General features: G+C 38.1%; 2 protein-coding genes across 2 annotated transcripts in view; both read right to left on the bottom strand.

Annotated features, from left to right (window-relative positions):
* The window catches only part of LOC126059731 (protein CC2D2B-like), a 29,052-nt gene extending 13,473 nt beyond the window's left edge, over positions 1-15,579 (bottom strand). Inside the window, exons 1-5 of the mRNA XM_049855659.1 lie at positions 15,564-15,579; positions 9,795-9,891; positions 9,082-9,180; positions 4,741-4,938; positions 2,424-2,513 (exon numbers count right to left, since the gene is read on the bottom strand). Of these exons, the coding sequence (XP_049711616.1) occupies positions 2,424-2,513; positions 4,741-4,938; positions 9,082-9,180; positions 9,795-9,815 (408 nt within the window). The 5' untranslated portion in view covers positions 9,816-9,891; positions 15,564-15,579. The remainder of the gene's footprint in view (positions 1-2,423; positions 2,514-4,740; positions 4,939-9,081; positions 9,181-9,794; positions 9,892-15,563) is intronic.
* Positions 15,580-17,049: 1,470 nt separating this feature from the next.
* The window catches only part of LOC126059385 (protein CC2D2B-like), a 30,425-nt gene continuing 27,532 nt past the window's right edge, over positions 17,050-19,942 (bottom strand). Inside the window, exon 5 of the mRNA XM_049855091.1 lies at positions 17,050-17,158. Within this exon, the coding sequence (XP_049711048.1) occupies positions 17,050-17,158 (109 nt within the window). The remainder of the gene's footprint in view (positions 17,159-19,942) is intronic.

Raw genomic sequence — 19,942 nt, 5'->3', positions numbered from 1 at the left:
TCTCATTTATTCCCTTCAAAACCCCTATATGACACAGAAGAGGAAACTGAGGTCCAAGGAGCTTAAACCTAAGGATCACACAGCTATTAACTGCTTGAACTGGGATTTGAACCCAGATTTGTCTGATTTCAAAGGCCATGTTCTTTCCACTATATATTAGACTGCTCCCCTCCCCTTCACAGTTTAGAAGGGTGATGTGGTTAGGGCCTCTATCATTTTCTCTGCCTATTCACTCTGCTTTGGGGACAATATGCAGACAGTTTAACAAGAAATTACCCAAACTTGGAATTGGCTAACAACATTGGAAAGGAGATATTTTAAAAATATATTTTCAATTGCTACCAAATGAGAATATATATTAAAATATATTTTAAGAAATAATATTTATTTTACTGTGGTTCAAGTGCCCTAGTTTTAGTATCATTTTAAAAATATGTGGAAAACTCACACATGGATAGAAAGTGACATCGGAATCTCAAATAAACCGTAATTATTATTAGACTATGTGACCAAAGCACTAGATTCTCCTGGTGACACCTCATCTAAACTACAGATTCAGATTTTGTAAAGAATCAGTTTTTTTTCCCCTCAAAATGCTGATTATGCCAAGCTAGTTAAGTCAGTGAAACGGATAGGCATTTCAAAGAGGTGGAAAAATACTTACGGTGATAAGCACTTCAAGAGGATTTTTAGAGTGGGGTGGAAGAGTAGTTCTGGTGACTATTATTCGGTGGGAGAAAATAATGTTTGTTTTGTAACAATCTAATCAGTTACATACCCATGGGCAGCCCATGACCAAAACGCTCATGTCAGTGGGAAGGCATTAGTCAAGAGGAATCCCAAGCCTGTAGTAACCTTTTAGTTACGGATATTACTTATGAATATTGGAATGTGAGGATGTGGGGTACTAGTGTACATACGAACGGTTATTTTTAGCTCAGTCTCTTGCAGTATTCTGCAGAATCATAATGCCCCTGAACACATTCTGATTAGTTCAAAAAGTCTCAGAAGAGTCTAGGGTGAATGACACCTTTTGAGTTCTACCAGATTTGAATCACTTGATTCTGGAACCAAGTCACATTCTTTTGTCTCCCTTAGTTCCAGTTAGCAAAAGATAGAGTAGCTGACCTACTACGTTCAGTTTAATCGGTTAAAGTTAGCCCCAAACCCAAACCAAACCCACTGCTGTAGCGTCGACTCTGACTCATAGCGACCCCACAGGGCTCCCAAGGCTGTAAATCTCTGTGGAAGAAGACTGCCACACCTTTCCTCCCACAGAGCAGCTGGTAGTTTCCAACTGCCAACCTTTCAGTTAGCCAAACCAATTGCCATCAAGTCAATTCCGGCTCATAGTGACCCTACAGGACAGAGTAGAACTGCCCCATAGAGTTTCCAGGGAGCACCTGGCGGATTTCAATGGTGGACCTTTTCGTTTACAGCCCTAATTCTTAACCACTATGCCACCAAGGCTTCCCTATCCCCAATAAAACAACCCAGTGCAATGCCCCCTAAATCTATTTCAGCTCAAACCTAGGCACCCTAAAGCATGTTAACAAATGCCAGGACTTTCGGTTCCATATGGGAAATGTTCCTCTCTCAGTCTTAGTATTTTCCAACTAAAAAATATGTATTGAATGCTTACTAAATGCAAAGCAGTGTATAGTGATGAATATGAAAATAAATAAAAACCAGGTCTGCCTCTGCTTTTAGGGAGATTACAATTAGGATGTATGTGTGGAGGGTGTGGGTATGGTAACAGATATATAAGCAACTAAATATAATTAAATGTGGAATGGAACAAGTACTCTAGTTAGGGTTGTCGGATTTAGAAAAAAGAATGACAACATAGGATTCCCACTTAAATTTGAATTTTAAATAAACAATGAGTAAATTTAGTATAATTATGTCCCATATATTACACGGGGCCTGTATTTAATTGGTAACCTGTCTAAAACCAACCAAACCAAACCCATTGCTGTCGAGTTGATTCCGACTCTTAGCGATCCTATGAAGAGTATTTGAATCCAAGTGCTGAAGAGTACTGCTCTATGAGCTCTTCACTCAGACAGGGAGTGCTGGCTGGGGGAAAGCTTCTGGGGAGTGGTAGAATGTGCCCTACAGGGTCTAACCAGCTCTACAATGACAAGCCGTTGTGCTCTCTGGAGAATGTCATAATATTGTTCTTCTGGAATTCCTGTTGAATAAAATATTCATCCACTACTACTTATAAATGTTGAAAAGATTTTTGGTCCTTAAAAAGTATTTCAATAGATTGTCATGGAACTGAAAATGATGTATAAAACTCTAAAATGCTTTAAAACTTCACAAGGCAAAGCACAACATAAGTGCATATGATTTTTTTAAAAAAGGCATTTTTAAGAGGAATGCAAATAAAAATACTATAATAAAATGTAGTTTGTTACCTCTGAGGTCATCCATATATCAGAACCATCATTTTCATCCAGTGTATCAGGCATAAAAGGAATCAAAGATACAAATCGAGCAATGAGGTCCTAGAATAACATTAACTAACATTTATTGAGTGTGTCCATATGCCTGTCACGAAGCACAGTGTTTTATACGCATTATCTCATTTAGTCCATCCTACAAGACTATGAAGTATTCACTATTGTTATTCTTATTTTACAGAAGATGACACAAGCTTACATTGCTAAAATAACTTGCCCAGGGTCATATGGCTAATACAATAAGTAGAGTCTCTGGGACTGAGCCCAAGTTGGCCCAACTACAGAGTGTGCAAGTTAATCATTATATTTTACTGTAATAAATTATTAAAATGTACACAAAAACTTTAAAGTATAATTGTTGAAAAAAGAAAAAAAAAGATGGTGAAGAATAACAAGGGTTTGATTTGCTTTAGGTTCCAAATCTATCAAAATTATTTTTATTAATATAAGCTTGTTATTAACTGGTACAGCAGGGAGATGATGGTACCGAATGTCTTCTCACACAGTGGAAGTTACACTGTGGATTTTTCCCTCATAGGGCTGGATAGGAAAGACTCAAGACTAAGGTAGGAAATGAGAAACGGATACAAATAAACAATGAGTTAACACAGAAAGTTCACTGTGATGGTTAATTTTATGTGTCAACTTGGCTAGGCTGGGGTGCCCAGTTGTTTGGTCAAACACTAGTCTCGCTGCTTTTATGAAGTAGTTACATGTGATCAAATTGGTTGATCTTAAGTAAAGCAGATTGCCTTTCATAATGTGGGTGGGGCCTAACCAAACAGTTGAAGGCCTTAAGGGCAAAAACAGAGTTTTCCCTAGGGTATAGTGTGCCTCCAGACTGTAAAGAGACATATTGCCAAAAGTCTTCACTCTTCCTGTCATCTGACCTGTGAATTTTGGGACATAAAGCTGCAGCAATCTCCAGGCCGTTGCCTGATCTATGGATTTTGGACTTGCAAGCCCCCAAGAATTGCATGAGCCAATTCCTCAAAATAGATCTGTCTCTCTCATATATACAGGTAGTCCCTGACTTAGGACGTATTTCAGTTATGACAAACAGCACTTATGACCATCTTTTTTTTTTTTTGTACAATTTATTGTACAAAAAACATACGATGTTGCAGAACATAATTTGGTGACGTTATCATTCTCATGCCAACCCCCAAAGACAAAGGTCATATTTATAAAGATACTGATAATAAAAGGCAATAATAATGAAAACTTAAAAAAAAGAAAGAGCTATTCGACTTACGTTGGAATCAACATATGACAAAGTCATCAAAATGGAACCCTGTCGTTAGTTGGGGTCTACCTGTACATGGTTCTGTTTTTCTACAGAACCCTTGGTCATTAACATCTTCACTGATTTACAATAGCTCCAATTATATACAATATTATACTTTCTACACAGGTTTTTTTTTAATATAATTTTTATTATGCTTTAAGTCAAAGTTTACAAATCAAGTCAGTCTCTCACATAAAAACCCATATACACCTTGCTACACACTCCCAGTTGCTCTCCCCCTAATGAGACAGCCCGTTCTCTCCCTCCACTCTCTCTTTTCGTGTCCATTTCACCAGCTTCTAACCCCCTCCACCCTCTCATCTCCCCTCCAGGCAGGAGATGCCAACATAGTCTCAAGTGCCCACCTGATCCAAGAAGCCCACTCCTCACCAGCATCCCTCTCCAACCCATTGTCCAAGTCCATTCCCTGTCTGAAGAGTTGGCTTTGGGAATGGTTCCTGTCCTGGGCCAACAGAAGGTCTGGGGGCCATGACCACTGGGGTCCTTCCAGTCTCAGTCAGACCATTAAGTCTGGTCTTATGAGAATTGGGGGTCTGCATCCCACTGCTCTCCTGCTTCCTCAGGGGTTCTCTGTTGTCTACGCCGGTTTTACTTTCTAACTTCATGCAATTAATTAAACATGGTTCATAATCCTTACCAAAAAAAAAAAAAATCCTTACAAGCAAAGGTAATTCTCTACTCCAAGTGGGCAGAAGTAAAGGGGATCAGGAAGAAACATTTTCTCCTCTGTGGGGCTCAGGAGGACACACTGGATGGTCTCTCTCTCAGGAAAATCTCTTTGAAGGCAAAGCAATTTTAGCAACAATGTTACACTCAAGGTTAGTGAAAAATTAAATATAAATTTAGAGTGATGAGAGTGATGGTTATACAACTCTGAATATATTTAAAACCATTTAGATGAATGAATTATATAGTATGGGAATTATATATCAATGAAGCTATTTAAAAATAAACATAACTTACAAGTGTTGCATTAGAATCATGAAGAAATATATCCAGAAGTTGTCGAGGTGGATTTAATGCCTTGATATATCTTGTCACTAAGATCTGTATCCCTTCACTATTAAAAACAGTAGTTGTGATTCTTCGGTTGGGAAACACTGCCTTACAATTTTTTTTAAAAATCTGTGCTCTCTGCAGAACATCTATTTGATCTGAAAACTAGAATCAAATTTAAGGTATTTCAGCATTGTACCATATGGTTCCCACAGGAAAATATCAAGAACCAATGTTTATTTTTAACAGCTTAGAAATCATGATTACTGGTTTTAAAATAGCTTACACTTCTTTGAGGATATATATAAAAGTAATTCAATGTAAAACCTACCTTATCTGGTTCTGGATTAGAGGTGATATATGCTATTTGAGGTTCGATGGTAGCAAAAATATTTAAAAAGGTACATTCTTTCAAATTTTGCCCATTGTAATCCTCTTTAGGGGACACATAAGTCTTACTCCAAGTATACCCCAGCAAAATTGGTGGAATATTTACTTGAAATGTTCCATTAATCTGAAAGAACATATCAATGTAATAGATTAGCCATGATAAAAATAAACATCAGTCAAATATACTATGAGCCCAGCTCAGTCTTCTCTACAGATGCGAACAGGTTTTCATGGGTACACACTGGTTCTACTTATATGTGCTTTACTACACAAGGAAGATCAGGTTCTCCATGGATCTGTTTACAGGCACCTCAACACCTTGGGTCCCTGACTAATGTGTACCATGTAAGAAAGCAGTGAAATGAGGAGACAAATTACCATACCAGAGCAATAAAAGGTCTTAGGAAGGGCTTTTTTTTTTTTACATTTTTGCACTGGGTCTAGAAAGAAAAAAAAAAATGTAACAGCAGAAGGAACAACCCTGAGGCCCACAGGAGGAGGGACAGAGAAAGAGAGAGAAAGTTTGAGGGGAGGAGGTAAATTACAATAATAATGACTAATAATATAACATAGTTATTGCATACTTACTATAAGCAAAGCGCTGTGCCAAGTGCTGATATAAATTATATAGTTTAATATTGCATACTTACTATGAGCAAAGCACTGTGCCAAGTGCTAATATAGATTATATAGTTTAATGAGGTAGGTACTGCCCTTGTCTCCATTTTACAGATAAGGAAATTGAGGCTCACAGTTTAAATAATTTGTGCAAGATTACACAACTAATGAGTAGGGGAGCCAGAATTACAACTCAGGTTTATCCACCTCTGAAGCCCACATTCTTAACTACCTCTCTATCCTACATTGTGGTCTGAGGCTGAGAAATATCCCCAGGGATTAACAAATGTTAGAAGCCCTCTACCCCCAACAATGTAGATCCCTATTGCTCTTTATTTGCAGCACTTGTACTTGCAACATGGTCCCTCATGACTTCGTGTGATTGCACATTATACGGACACTTCCACTCTCCTACCTAATATCCATTCTCTCCTTTTTTTCCTTAACAACAATTTTAGGTGGCAATATAACAGCCGTGGAGTGGCCACGTCACACAAATAAAATGTAAGCAGAATATACACTGCTGGTGGGAATGCAAAATGGTACAACCACTTTGGAAATCTATCTGGCATTATCTTAAACAGTTAGAAATAGAACTACCATACAACCCAGAAATCCCACTCCTCGGAATATACCCTAGAGAAACAAGAGCCTTCACACAAACAGATATATGCACAGCCATGTTTATTGCAGCTCTGTTTACAATAGCAAAAAGCTGGAAGCAACCAAGATGTCCATCAACGGATGAATGGGTAAATAAATTGTGGTATATTCACACAATGGAATACTACGCATCGATAAAGAACAGTGACGAATCTGTCAAACACTTCATAACATGGAGGAACCTGGAAGGCATTATGCTAAGCGAAATCAGTCAGAGGCAAAAGGACAAATATTGTATAAGACCACTATTATAAGATCTTGAGAAATAGTATAAACTGAGAAGAATACATACTTTTGTGGTTACAAGGCGGGGAGGGAGGGAGGGTGGGAGAGGTTTTTTTTTACTGATTAATTAGCTGAAAAGAACTGCTTTAGGTGAAGGGAAGGACAACACTCAATTCATGGAAGGTCAGCTCAACTGGACTGGACTGGACCAAAAGCAAAGAAGCTTTTGGGATAAACTGAATACTTCAAAGGTCAGCGGAGCAAGGGCGGGGGTTTGGGAACCATGGTTTAAGCGGACATCTAAGTCAATTGGCAAAATAATTCTATTATGAAAACATTCTGCATCCCACTTTGAAATGTGGCGTCTGGGGTCTTAAAAGCTAACAAGCGGCCTTCTAAGATGCATCAACTGGTCTCAACCCACCTGGAGCAAAGGATAATGAAGAACACCAAGGTCACACAACAACTAAGAGCCCAAGAGTCAGAAAGGGCCACATGAACCAGAGACCTACATTATCCTGAGAACAGAAGAACCAGTTGGTGCCCGGCCACAATCGATGACTGCCCTGACAGGGAGCACAATAGAGAACCCCTGAGGGAGCAGGAGATCAGTGGGATGCAGACCCCAAATTCTCATAAAAAGACCATACTTAGTGGTCTGACTGAGACTAGAGGAATCCCGGCGGTCATGGTCCCCAAACCTTCTGTTGGCACAGGACGGGAACCATCCCCGAAGACAATTCATCAGACATGAAAGGGACTGGACAGTGGGTGGGAGAGAGATGCTGATGAAGAGTGAGCTAATAATATCAGGTGGACACTTGAGACTGTGTTGGCATCTCCTGTCTGGAGGGGGGATGGGAGGATAGAGAGAGCTGGAGGCTGCCAAAGTTTTCATGAAAGGAGAGACTGGAAGCGCTGACTCATTAGGGGGAAAGCAAGTGGGAGTAAGATGTATATTAACTTATATGTGACAGACTGACTTGATTTGTAAACGTTCACTTGAAGCTCAATAAAAGTTAATAATAATAATAAAAAAAAATGTAAGCAGAAGTCTGCTGGAGTTTTCCGGGGAAGTGTCTGTTTTCCTGATTCAGGTTCTACTGCCGTTTCTTGTTTTCTCTCTTTCTCCCACTTACAATATGGATATGAGGCTGGAGGTGCAATGAATATTTTGCAACCATGAGGATGAAAGCTACCTGACAAGGGCAGTGGGAACAGAAAGACAAAAGGAGCTTGGACCCTTGATGATATCCTTGAGCTGCTGCACTGGCATCTGGACTTCTTTCTGGGTGAAATTAGAAATAGATGCCTTACCTACCTATATTAACCACCCTTAGTCTGGTTTTCTGTTGCTTAGAGCTGAAAGCAGTCCTGATACACACATGATTCCTTCTGACTCAAATGCCCTCATTTGCTTGACAAACTCCTCTACTCATCTTTAAGGACTTTGTTCAAGAGTATCTCTTTTGTGAAGTCTTCCTTGACCCTTCATTCTCCTACTCACTGCCCTGTTACCACCTCTCCCCTTACCCCCTTCCCCCGCATCTCCTCGCCCTCATCCCCCAACCCAAGAAGTTAGGTACTCCCTACTACATGGTCTCATAGTACCTGTCTCATTAAAGCACTACAACATTATGATGTTTTACTAATGTTAGTTTTCTTTGATAGACAGTGAACTCCTTGAGAACAAGAAATGAATTTCTGAATCTTCAGTGCCCATTGTAATTCTCTTTAGGAGACATATAAGTCTACTCCAAGCAAAATTGGTAGAAATATCCCACTAATCTGAAAGAATATATCAATGTGATGAATTATGCATGATGAAAATAAACATTAAATATACTATGAGCACAGGCACAGAGATGTCAAGTACCTTGCCTAAGGAAACAGGTAACAGAACCCAAAATGGAGCGTCACCTGGAGGTTTTTAATATTTTGTTGGTCGCAGAGGCATGTTCCTGCTATCTAACCCAACAGCAGAGACCTCTTGGGGGAGGGTCTCACAGAGAACAGATGCTAATCAGCAATCTCACCATTATCAATAAACGTTTCTGACAAGCTGAAACTCCTGGGATCCACGATTACAAAGGAACACCAGTAATCAGAACGTTGCCTTAATCTGGTCCTGTGGAACTATTATATGAAAATATGAATATTGCCTTAAGGACTAAGGCCAGCTATCCTATTCTTCAGTAATCACTCTAAAGATAGAAGAAATAAATTTGTGGGTGTCTTTTGTTCTAGAGATACCCAGAACCTTCAAACACTCCAAAATTCAAGGGGCACTCAAATACAGGATCATTTTAACTGACCTACCCACCTGCCAATCACAGTATTTGAAGATAACAGTGTTTCTATTTGCCAGAGGTCAAAACTTAAAATATTTAGCAAAGAACCATTACTGATTACCTCAGATTGTTGCAGAAGAGCAGAGAAAGGGAAGACAACGGACCCAAGCCAATTCTTTCTCACATATGTGTGGCCACTGCAGCTCTTGAGACAGTGATCCTATTAAAATAAACGATTTTTCTATTATTTAATATGTGACAAGTAGTTTCACATATAGAAAATCATTCTCTTTCATTTAAAAAGAAAATAGTGAATAGAAAATCATATTTTTCTCACATTTTAATCTTTTTAAAAAACAATTGACTATTTAAAGCAAAAATAATGACCTGTTAAGCAGTTTTTTTTTTTTTGACATATATATAATGTATGATAACATCAGCACAAAGTAACAAAGTATAGGAGAGGAAAAGGGAGGTATACCATTGTAATATACTGCTCTTACACTATATGTGAAGTAGTATAATATTATATAAAGGTAGACTGTGATAAATTAAAGAATATATTTTAAACCCTAGAGCAACAATTAAAAACGAAACAAAGGTATAGCTAATAAGCCAACCAGTAGCAGCTTATGCGGTTTAGGATCTCTGCTGCTTTTGAAATAACGTGTCATATGTCTGATTTTACTGCACATTGCCTACCTAGCATGTTTGTGAGAAAATGTTGGATAAAGATATTGCTTCTGAAAGCAAATATACAAATATGTTACTAGCCTTCATTCAGTTTGACCTTCTTAGACTTCAACATTGATTACTATAATTATCCTACTTTACCTCATGTTTTTCAATCATCATTTCATCAAAAATGTTGATATATATATTATCTTTTATTTTAGATAAGCTTGAGAAGCTGTAATCATGTCCTGGTGAGCTGCAAATAAGAAAAGCATATTTAAATGCTTACTTTTTTCAATATTCATTTATTTCATAAACGCAATACTCACAAAAGACTACAAAATTACCTGTGTTCTTTTCTTTTAGAAAGTATAAACTAAGAAGAAGCTACGTGGCTTGAAGAGTAGATGCCACCTTTAATTAAAGCCAGTTGTGCTTTGTAATTTATCTTATACCTCTCTTAAGGTGATTTGCATGAAAAATAAAAACGGTTAAATGTCAAGCAGAAAGAGTTTCACTATAACCGTTCATCGCAAACAAATTATCTGCAGTATAAGATTTTTCCAACGACCTCAAATGCTGCTAGTTTCTGCTAATTCGCCTATGTAGTTAAAATGCTCTTTTGCTCTCAGCTAATGGATAGGACTCTTTAATCATGGAGCTTATTCTCTTTTCCATATTTATTTTCTCCAATCTGAAACTGGGACAGTGGAGTGCATTTAATTTTGGAAGCTGTCTGCTGATGGCTCACTTGATTGTGTACATTTTTGGAGACAGCTGAAAGGACAGTAGTGTAGTATCTCATGAGCAATGAACTTCCATTTTCAGCTCCAGCTTGTGTATTGCATCTTGATCAAATTTGTAACAGTGATAAAAATCACAATCTCATGCAGTAGGTTATTTTGCGTGGGTAAACTGAAGTTCAGAGATGTTTAATAACTTGCTCATGGTAATGCTGCCAGTAACGGACAGATCCCTGATCTGAATCCAATTCTGACTGACTCCAAATACTAGGCTCTTTTCACCATACCAGGTGCTACTGACATTACTTGTTTAAGCTTGGTGCTTACAGAAGCAACTACTATTTCAGAGGATCCCCAAAAACTCCTATAACTTTCTGAGACCTACAAGCAATGACAACCAAAAAATGGTACTTGAGCTTAGAGAACAATTTTAAGTTGAAGTTTCCTCATATATCTAAATGATACCCAGCTGACTCCCCCAACCTGCTCCTTTGAGGGTTTCTTTTTACGCTGCAATGAAAGGGGACAGGGGAGGTAGGATAGGGAGGGCAATGAGCATTTACAAACATTATGTCAGCAGGAAAAACAACAGATAACTTGTCCTCAAGACAGTTTCAAGCATGTTGACTTAGCACACCCTTTAAATCATTCAACCCCTTGTGCATCATCTTGCATTTTGTATTCTATGCAAACTTTCCTCAAACTTCACCACAATTCCTCTGCCAAAGTAAAGCTCACTGGTTAATTACTATTTACTCTGTTTGCATGTGGTTTTTATTCACTAAAATGTTATGGGGAGATGGGAATAGAGGCATTATATCCAAAGCAATGAAAAGTGATAGCTGGACAGTTTTACCTTAGCTGAACCCTTTGATCCAGTTGGTTGTACCCCAAATACAGCTTATCTCACTTCCTTAATTGCAAGAAAGTAAACAGCCTAAGTTCATATATCTTATTGACAGTTTTTTGTTTTCCTAAGTCAAGTAATTTAAAGCAACATATTTCTTCTAATTCTAACTTCTGTATTAATATACCAAATATTTCCCAACACACATGACCACATATTTTGCCTTTACAAACCTTTTAACCAAATACATTTTATACACTCATTACTTCATATCATACAATACTGTAGAATAGATTTTCCTTTCTATCAACACTCCCTATCACACACAAAGAGTTAAAAGATAGGTAAGCAAATATCAGAGAGCAAGACAAAGAAAGAGGTAAAAAAAAAAAAAAAAAAGTCCAGCCAGGTAGCCAAATAACAAGGATATCTGCTTAGGAACTCTGGCCAGACGCTTGGAAAATACAACTGAGCCTATGCTGAATCTGAAGAACAAACTTGATATCTGCATCCACAGCATCTAAGCCAACAAAATTCCTAGGTTTGCTGACCCATTAGGTTTTTTCTCCTTTAGTTGAAATAATGGCATAAACAAAGACTTGCTCCTTGCAAATGCTGGTAAGGGTCTGCAGGGTTTCACTTCCAGAAGTGGAATCTGAGAAGGACTTGGGAAGATAAAGGGGTGACTGGTGGTGCCAGGCTCCCACAGCTTGCATCTAGGCCCTCAATGCTGGTAGTTTGCTAGGAAAGTATAATGAGGAGTCTGACTTCATTTTTTTTGATGTCTTACTACTGATGGCTTTTAAACCTCACCCGGAGCTCTTCCCCTCCTGCCCCACATCTGGACAGGCTGATAAGAAAGTCTGAATGCTCCCTCCTTTGGCACAGCAGGGGATTGAAACTAGGAAAGTCCCTTCCTGTGGGAACTCTTGCCCTGGACCCACCTCCTAACCACAATAGAAATTCAGGCCCGTCTCCTTTCCTTGCTTTCTCAGGCCATAATAAAACTTTTCATATCCTCTTGATTTACGTGTGGCTTCATCAGTCTCAACATTGGAACCAAACTTTGGGTAGGGGGGAGGGTCCATCTGCCTTGCAGGTAGCCGTAACAGAAAGCCTGAGTGACAATGGAGCTTCCTAGTTTGGCCGATAGCCAAGGCCTCATTTACACTTTTTTTTTTTCTGGTGCAGGAAAGATTGGTTGGAGATTGAAGGGAATCTTCTTCAATCCTGAGAATCAGGACCTACCCACAGAGAAAAAGTAAAGAACACAATGCGGGAGGGAAAAGCAACACAAGAAGATCAGGAGACTAGGAAGCATTCAGGAACCTGGAAATTTCAGTAGAAAAGTCAGAGCAAAGCTGTCAAAAAACCATGCAGATAGGAACCACATGATATGCAGAAACTGAAGGGGCGGGACAAGGTGGGCAGGAGAAGGGGGAAAGAGAACCAGAAAAGGAGTCTGATAATGAATACAGTTGATGGTTCCTTATAATTCTTTCACTTCAGTAAGAGTCAAAGATCTATAGGCAGCGACAACTGAAAATTGCTAGTTGAATATAGAGAAAAATTTGAAGTTCCCTGTGGGAATGATTTTATTTCAAATTTCTCTTTATCAATGCACTTTATTTCCAATCACAATTAAAAACCATTTATATTTGTACAACACAAAGAGTGAATCCTAATGTAAACTCTGGACTTCAATTAACAATAATATATCAATACTAGTTCATCCATTGTAACAAAAGTACCACGCTAACGAAAGATGCTAGTAATTGGAGTAACTGCGTGTAGTGGGGCTAGGGAGTATATGGGAACTCTCTGTATGTTCTGTGCAATTTTTCTGTAAAACCAAAACTGCTCTAAAAAACAAAGTGCATCCAAAAGAAAAAAAAAAAAAAACTACCTAAATTCCTTTAGCCCATCAATATGATTCCAAGTTTGAATTTCTGCATTTTACTTCCAGTACAATTAAGGTGATTACATGATGTTCATTCATTCAAACTATTTATTTTCTTCATACTAGTGAACAAGGGAGACATGGTTCCTGTCCACAGGGAGCTTATATTTTAGTGAATGCACTATTCATGCCAAATACAAATCTTATTGTGTAACAGTCACAATTCTCTCCGTAATTTGTAAATATCAAATATTTTTTGAAAAACATTGTGTATTCTGTCTTTGGGTTTCTACTATTTTTCGTAAATGTCAGTTGTCCCATTTGAAGATATCTGAGAGTCTGTTCTTATTTATGTTGGAAATTTCTTTAAGTCATTCTTACTAGGACTTTGATATTTAGTCTCTAAACCTTCTGCTTATAGCTTACAACCTTTCCACATTTTTCTAAAAATTTTCTATAACTTTTTAAATTGTGAATGATAGCAGTGATGACATTTTAGTTTAGATGAAGTTTCTCCTATCTGTACCGATTCTACCTCTCCCAAGAGATTCTTTCTTTTTTTAAATAATTTTTATTGTGCTTTAAGTGAAAGTTTACAAGTCACGTCAGTCTGTCACATACAAGCTTATATACACCTTACTCCATGCTCCCACATACTCTCCCCCTAATGAGTCAGCCCGCTCCCTCCTTCCAGTCTCTCCTTTCGTGATGGTTTTGCCAGTTTCTAACCGTCTCTACCCTACCATCTCCCCTCCAGACAGGAGACGCCAACACAGTCTCAAGTGTCCACCTGATACAAGTAGCTCACTCTTCATCAGCATCTCTCTCCAACCCATTGTCCGGTCCCTTCCATGTCTGATGAGTTGTCTTCGGGAATGGTTCCTGTCCTGGGCCAACAGTAGGTTTGGGGACCATGACCGCCGGGATTCTTCTAGTCTCAGTCAGACCATTAAGTCTGGTCTTTTTATGAGAATCCCAAGAGATTTCTTAAAACCAGAAACCAAACCTGTTGCCGTCGAGTCAATTCCAACTCATAGCGACCCTATTTCTTAGTCCCTAACAAATCTAAAACTTCCTGTAGGCATTGCCATTCTCTCCACATGTTATTCTCACTACACCCATTTGAATCTAGCAATGTATCTCTAAGACAGTGCAGCCTAATATAATTATTACATTTGTCAACTCTGTTACAATCAGTTCATTTTAGGGCTCTCTTTTGAGGACACTCTTTTGAGGACTAGTCAGGGAGATATTGGACACATAAAAGAGTCAGCACCTGCAAGGTACGATGTGGCCTTCCTGCCTACTAGAAGATGCCATCACATATATGTAAGTGATTATCCAGTACTTCTGAGCTCTCTTAGTATTCACTCGTGGGAGAAGAAGTTAACATAGGCATTGGACAAATTTACCATATAAAATGAGGGGTAAATCCTAAGTAATTCTGCTTACAAATTAGATAAAAAGCCAATTTTCCTCTCTCAATATAAAAACAGAGTCATATTACTTGGAAAATAGTTTGGATTTTTGATAGGCACAATATCATGATAAGGGAAATTTTTAACCAGTGGTAAAGCACAACAATGATAGAGGAAGTAAATATGGAATAGATCGATTTATACTAGGTCTATTGTGTGTGTGTGTGTGAGTGTATTCCTAAGCACACATATTTAATTACAGGATTGTTCTAGTCCACATCTGTTTCTTTGCTTGAGTACCAAGCAGGAACACAGATGTCTATTTTGTTTAGACTTATAATACTAATTTTGTAACTATTTCAATGAAAAGCACCTTTAATATATGGGGATACTGTAGGGAAGGACTCTATCACTCTCTCTTTTAAAGTACAAACAGCCTAAAAATTTAAAGCAAACTGACATGTTTTGAAGTAAAGGAAGTCCACTGTTTTAAACAGCTTGTCTTATTTTTACTTCTATGTAGTATTTCATTGCACAAAATGCCATAATTTATTTATGCTTTGTTGATAGCCCTAGGAAGCTATTTCAGTAATACCACATTTCTTAAACTGGATAGTAGATATATAACCCCTTGCTGTCGAGCTGATTCCGACTCATAGTGACCCTACAGAACTGCCCCATAGGAGCCCTGGCGGCCCAGTGGTTAAGAGTTCAGCTGCTAACCAAAAGGCTGGTAGTTCGAATCTACCAGCTGCTCCTTGGAAATCCCTATGGGGCAGTTCATTTCATTATTTTTTAAAATTATTTTTAATATTTTTCTTCAGAGCTTACATACATTATTTTATACACATATATACACATATTTTATACATACATATTTACATATATATGTGTATATGTATTTCAAAATTAAAAACCTTGAAAAATAAAGCCTAGATCATTAATTTCAATAATGACTGAAGAAAATAATTTTGTTATTGCTATTTTTTTCGTGTGGAGGAAGAATGGACTCCAACTTACACAAAGTCTACTCCAATTTCTTCATTCCAGCATGGGTGAGATCCACATGATGTATTGGTTTGGTATACAGTGTGTTGAAAAGAAACTTCCACAAAAGGGTGTACAGTATCCTGAAACACATAATAAATATTGACTAGAATTTTGTAGTATCTTTAGATAGTTGATAAAGGTAGAAGACTATGAAATTACTTGGTTAGTGGATGGCAAATGAATGGCTTCCTTTTTCTAGTGTTTCAAATAACTATTATTTATTCATTCATTCACTTAATAAACATTTATTGGTCCTATTATATACCAGCTGATTTTCTAGGATCCCTGGTGGTGCCGTGGATAAGAGCTTGGCTGCTAACCAAAAGGTCAGCGGTTCAAATCCACCAGCCGCTCCTTGGAAACCCTATGGGGCAGTTCTACTCTGCATTATAGGGTTGCTATGAGTCAGAATCCACTCAACGGCAACAGGTTTTTGGGTTTTTCTAGGATTCAAAGATAAATGGAACTTCTAAGGATTTTATAATAAATGGGGGAAAAAACAGACCAACAAGTAATTGCAATGAAATGTGAGAAATAAAGTAATAGAAATATATTCAAGGTGTAATAGTTACTCAGAAGAGGGAATGATTAACATTCTGGGGTGAGGATAAGAAGGGATTCACGGAAAAAACATTGCCTGAGCTTAGGTTTTTTTTTTTTTTTAATTTTTATTGTGCTTTAAGTGAAAGTTTACAAATCAAGTCAGTCTCTCACATAAAAACTTATACACACCTTGCTACATACTCCCAATTACTCCCCCGCAATAAGACAGCCCACTCTCTCCCTCCACTCTCTCTTTTCGTGTCCATTTTGCCAGCTTCTAACCCCCTCCACCCTCTCATCTCCCCTCCAGGCAGGAGATGCCAACATAGTCTCAAGTGTCCACCTGATCCAAGCAGCTCACTCCTCATCAGCATCCCTCTCCAACCCACTGTCCAGTCCAATCCATGTCTGAAGAGTTGGCTTCGGGAATGGTTCCTGTCCTGGGCCAACAGAAGGTCTGGGGGCCATGAACACTGGGGTCCTTCCAGTCTCAGTCAGACCATTAAGTCTGGTCCTGAGCTTAGGTTTTGGAGCATTAAGTAGTAGTCATTTGACCAACAATTTGGGACTATGTGGAGGCCATTCTAGGCAAAGTACAGATCATGTGCAGGGCATGTAGAGAGGCCTTCTAGGACAAGGAGTAATGTGATACTGCTGTGGGGTAGAGAGAGATGAGGCTGATTGTCAGGCAACGGCCAAATCATTAAAGATTTTTGTGGCCATTCTAAGGAGCCTGTACCTTATTCTAAAGACCATAAGAGCAGGGGATGAAATGGTTAGAATTATATAAAGAAAATGTTCACTGTCTTATGGAAAGTAAACTAGAAGCCCAAGAGAGGATAGCTGAAGAGACCAATTAGAAGCCAGTTGCAATTCAGGGCGTACATAATGAATACTGCACTTTATAAAAGTGTTAAATACTTATCTCATTTAAAAGCTCTTCTGAAGCTACTGATTTGATTGTTTCTTTATGTCTGAGATGAGATATGGATGACATCCAATAAGTAGGCATATCCAAAGCTCTGCAGGAAAACAAAATAGAGACATATACTTTAATTAATTTAATATTAGTTTTGGTAGATGTTTTGCCTATATGCTTATTGAAATATATAATTCAGTGACCCTGGTCTTTTTGCTTTGGATCCTCATAGTGTAGGTGATTAGAACTAAACATTTAATAACCACTACTCCAGAAGAGTGACTCTAAAGGCTGAGCTATGGACTGGATCCAATTTATGATAAAGTTTTCCCTGGTCCTCAGCAAAATGAGAAAAATAAAGAAAGTGATATTTTGAGGTTTATATCCTTCCTACGTTTTTGTTGTTACAATATTTTTCTTTTACAAAATGATGATTTGTAGAAAATGGTGTTTTTTTTATTTACTTCATAAGAATGTTAGCCTCTGAAATGTGCATTTGTTTTGTGAATATTCAATTCTATTTGATGAATAGGTTGTAGTTTGTAAAACACAGGCAAAACCTTTAAGGGTTTTAACTATAGATTCCTGGGAAGAAAGGCCTGGTGATAGATTTAAAAAAATCAGCCATTGAAAACCATATGGAGCCCAGCTCTCTGATACACATGGAGAGGCCATAAATTGGAGTTGGCTCGATGGCAACTGGTTGTTTTAACTATAGATTAGTAGCTAGTAAGCAAAAAGTTTGTTTTTACCTAGGTAGAATTCATGGATTGTGATAACCGTAAGCTAAGCAAGTAGAGAATATGTGTGCTAAACATACAGAGCAATAGCTAATATTCCTGAGGCACGTGGATATTAACATACTCATGTCCATAATATACTAACTACACGTGAGACTAAATATGTAAAAAAAAGAGGCACTAAATTCAGTGTGCTCTAAATATACATGAGCACTTAATATTTATGAGGCCTTAATTTGGCTGTTCATTGGTATACCCATTCTGACCCACGTAGGCTCTGCTCAAGAAACACAAAACCTACTGAGTACCTACAGAAGGGATGGATGAGATTTGATTTTTGAAAGGGCACCTAAAATGACAAGACCAAAACATGAAGAGCAGGTTTCTGATTTCATGAAGCAATTCTGATTTCATGAAGCATTTCAAGTTCGGTTCATAGCTTTCCTGGATGTTTCCTAGTACAGAACTAATGTTCCTCCTACTCTTCCCAGCTTTCTGCTTCCAATACGGAGAGGGGAAGATGGTGAGGAATACTGCAGTTGGCATCAACAACTTCAGAAGTTTTCACAAGAGGAAATAAGGACAAAGGCCATCTATTTGGTATAACATGAAAAGGTGAGCAGGTGGCAAATACCCTAAAATACACGTGTTAAAGTTACCTTGGGAATCCCAAACTTCTGAAAACTCTTTATACACGGCAATGAAAGTTAAGTTTGACTATTCCAACGAAGGTTTCAACTTTCATCCAGTTTAAGTATTTGAAGTATTAATAAAGTGCAAAAGGTGCACAAAGAGGGCAGTGTGGAGATTTATCACACTTAAGACAGACCTTCTGAAACTCTTAAAAACTTGTATATTGCCTTACCTATTGACTGTTGTTTTTCTGGTAGGAATATTATAAGCCCTCAGTATTCTGACAAGAATCTTAATGTCTCCATGAGAGACGGTCTGTGCTGCAAGCTTTTTCCTTTCTTTCCTTCGAGGCTTTAACTTTCTTCGTCGTTCAACAAGTTTACAAATTGCATGTGTCAACTGGCTAAAGAGTAAAGAACAATCATCTCTATATATGCAAAAAATCTAGTTTTAAAAGGTATTGATTTTTTAATTAATTTTTGTAAATGAGGGCATTATTCTGAACCATATTCTCTCTGTTATGGAGGGGAAAATGAAAGGCATTTTTCTGAGGATAGAAAGGAGGAAATGCTATGTTCACTAATGCCGAGAGACAGTGTGACTGCGCCATGCCTTTTTGATACATGGTCCAAGAGGAGACAAGGGGACAGAGAGGTAAAGCCATGAAACATGATGCTCTTTCGGAAGATTATTCATTTTTCAGGAATTATTATGAATAAGTGAGTACCCAATAGTTGAAAGTTATTGGGTGCTCAAATTTTCTACATGGCTCTGAAACAGGAGTTATTAGTTATACATGCTGCCAACCCTGGTAACACAAACCCATACAATTATAGCTTTATGGTCACACTCATTTTCCCCTCAAGGACTAAAAATAAAACAATAGATTTCAGCATCCTAAAACAACTAAAACCTTATTGCTAATACTAAGAACCAGAAAGTGGTCCCCAGGGAGGTTTCCCAAGGAGGTTTCCTAGAGACATAGCAGTCCTCCTCTTGTTTCTACTCCTAAGTTTCACAAATAGGACAATATGGGAATTGAGTTACTTCAGCCAAGGGCTCCCCCAGCTGCTGTCTGTGGGTCACAGCACCTTTATATGGCTGCGGATGCTCAGGTGTGAAAAGGGAGCTTACAGGTTTAGTGAGTGGTGCTATCAGCAATGGCATTTCCAGTAGTCCCAGGACAGGGAAAATCTTAGAGCAAAACTAATTTGGGATAAAATGGTGTTTCTTCTATTTTTCTTTCTTGTCCTAAAAATGATTAATAAGGAGAGGGAAAAAACTACCCTAAAAGACTGTATAATTGAAAACATATGTCATGTAGATATATCCAAAAAGCAATTTTAAAATGACCAAATACATTTTAAGTTACTATATCGCACTTTGGAGCCCTGGTGGTGAAGTGGTTAAGAGCTCAGGCTGTTAACCAAAAAAATGGTTGGCAGTTCGAATCCACCAGCCACTCCTTGGAAAACTTATGAGGCAGTTCTGCTTTGTCATACAGGGTCACTATG

This window comes from Elephas maximus, chromosome 16 (assembly GCF_024166365.1).
Source record: "Elephas maximus indicus isolate mEleMax1 chromosome 16, mEleMax1 primary haplotype, whole genome shotgun sequence".
Classification (NCBI taxonomy): Eukaryota; Metazoa; Chordata; class Mammalia; order Proboscidea; family Elephantidae; genus Elephas; species Elephas maximus.
Note: the sequence above shows the minus strand (reverse complement) of the source record. Positions and strands in the feature narration are given on the sequence as shown.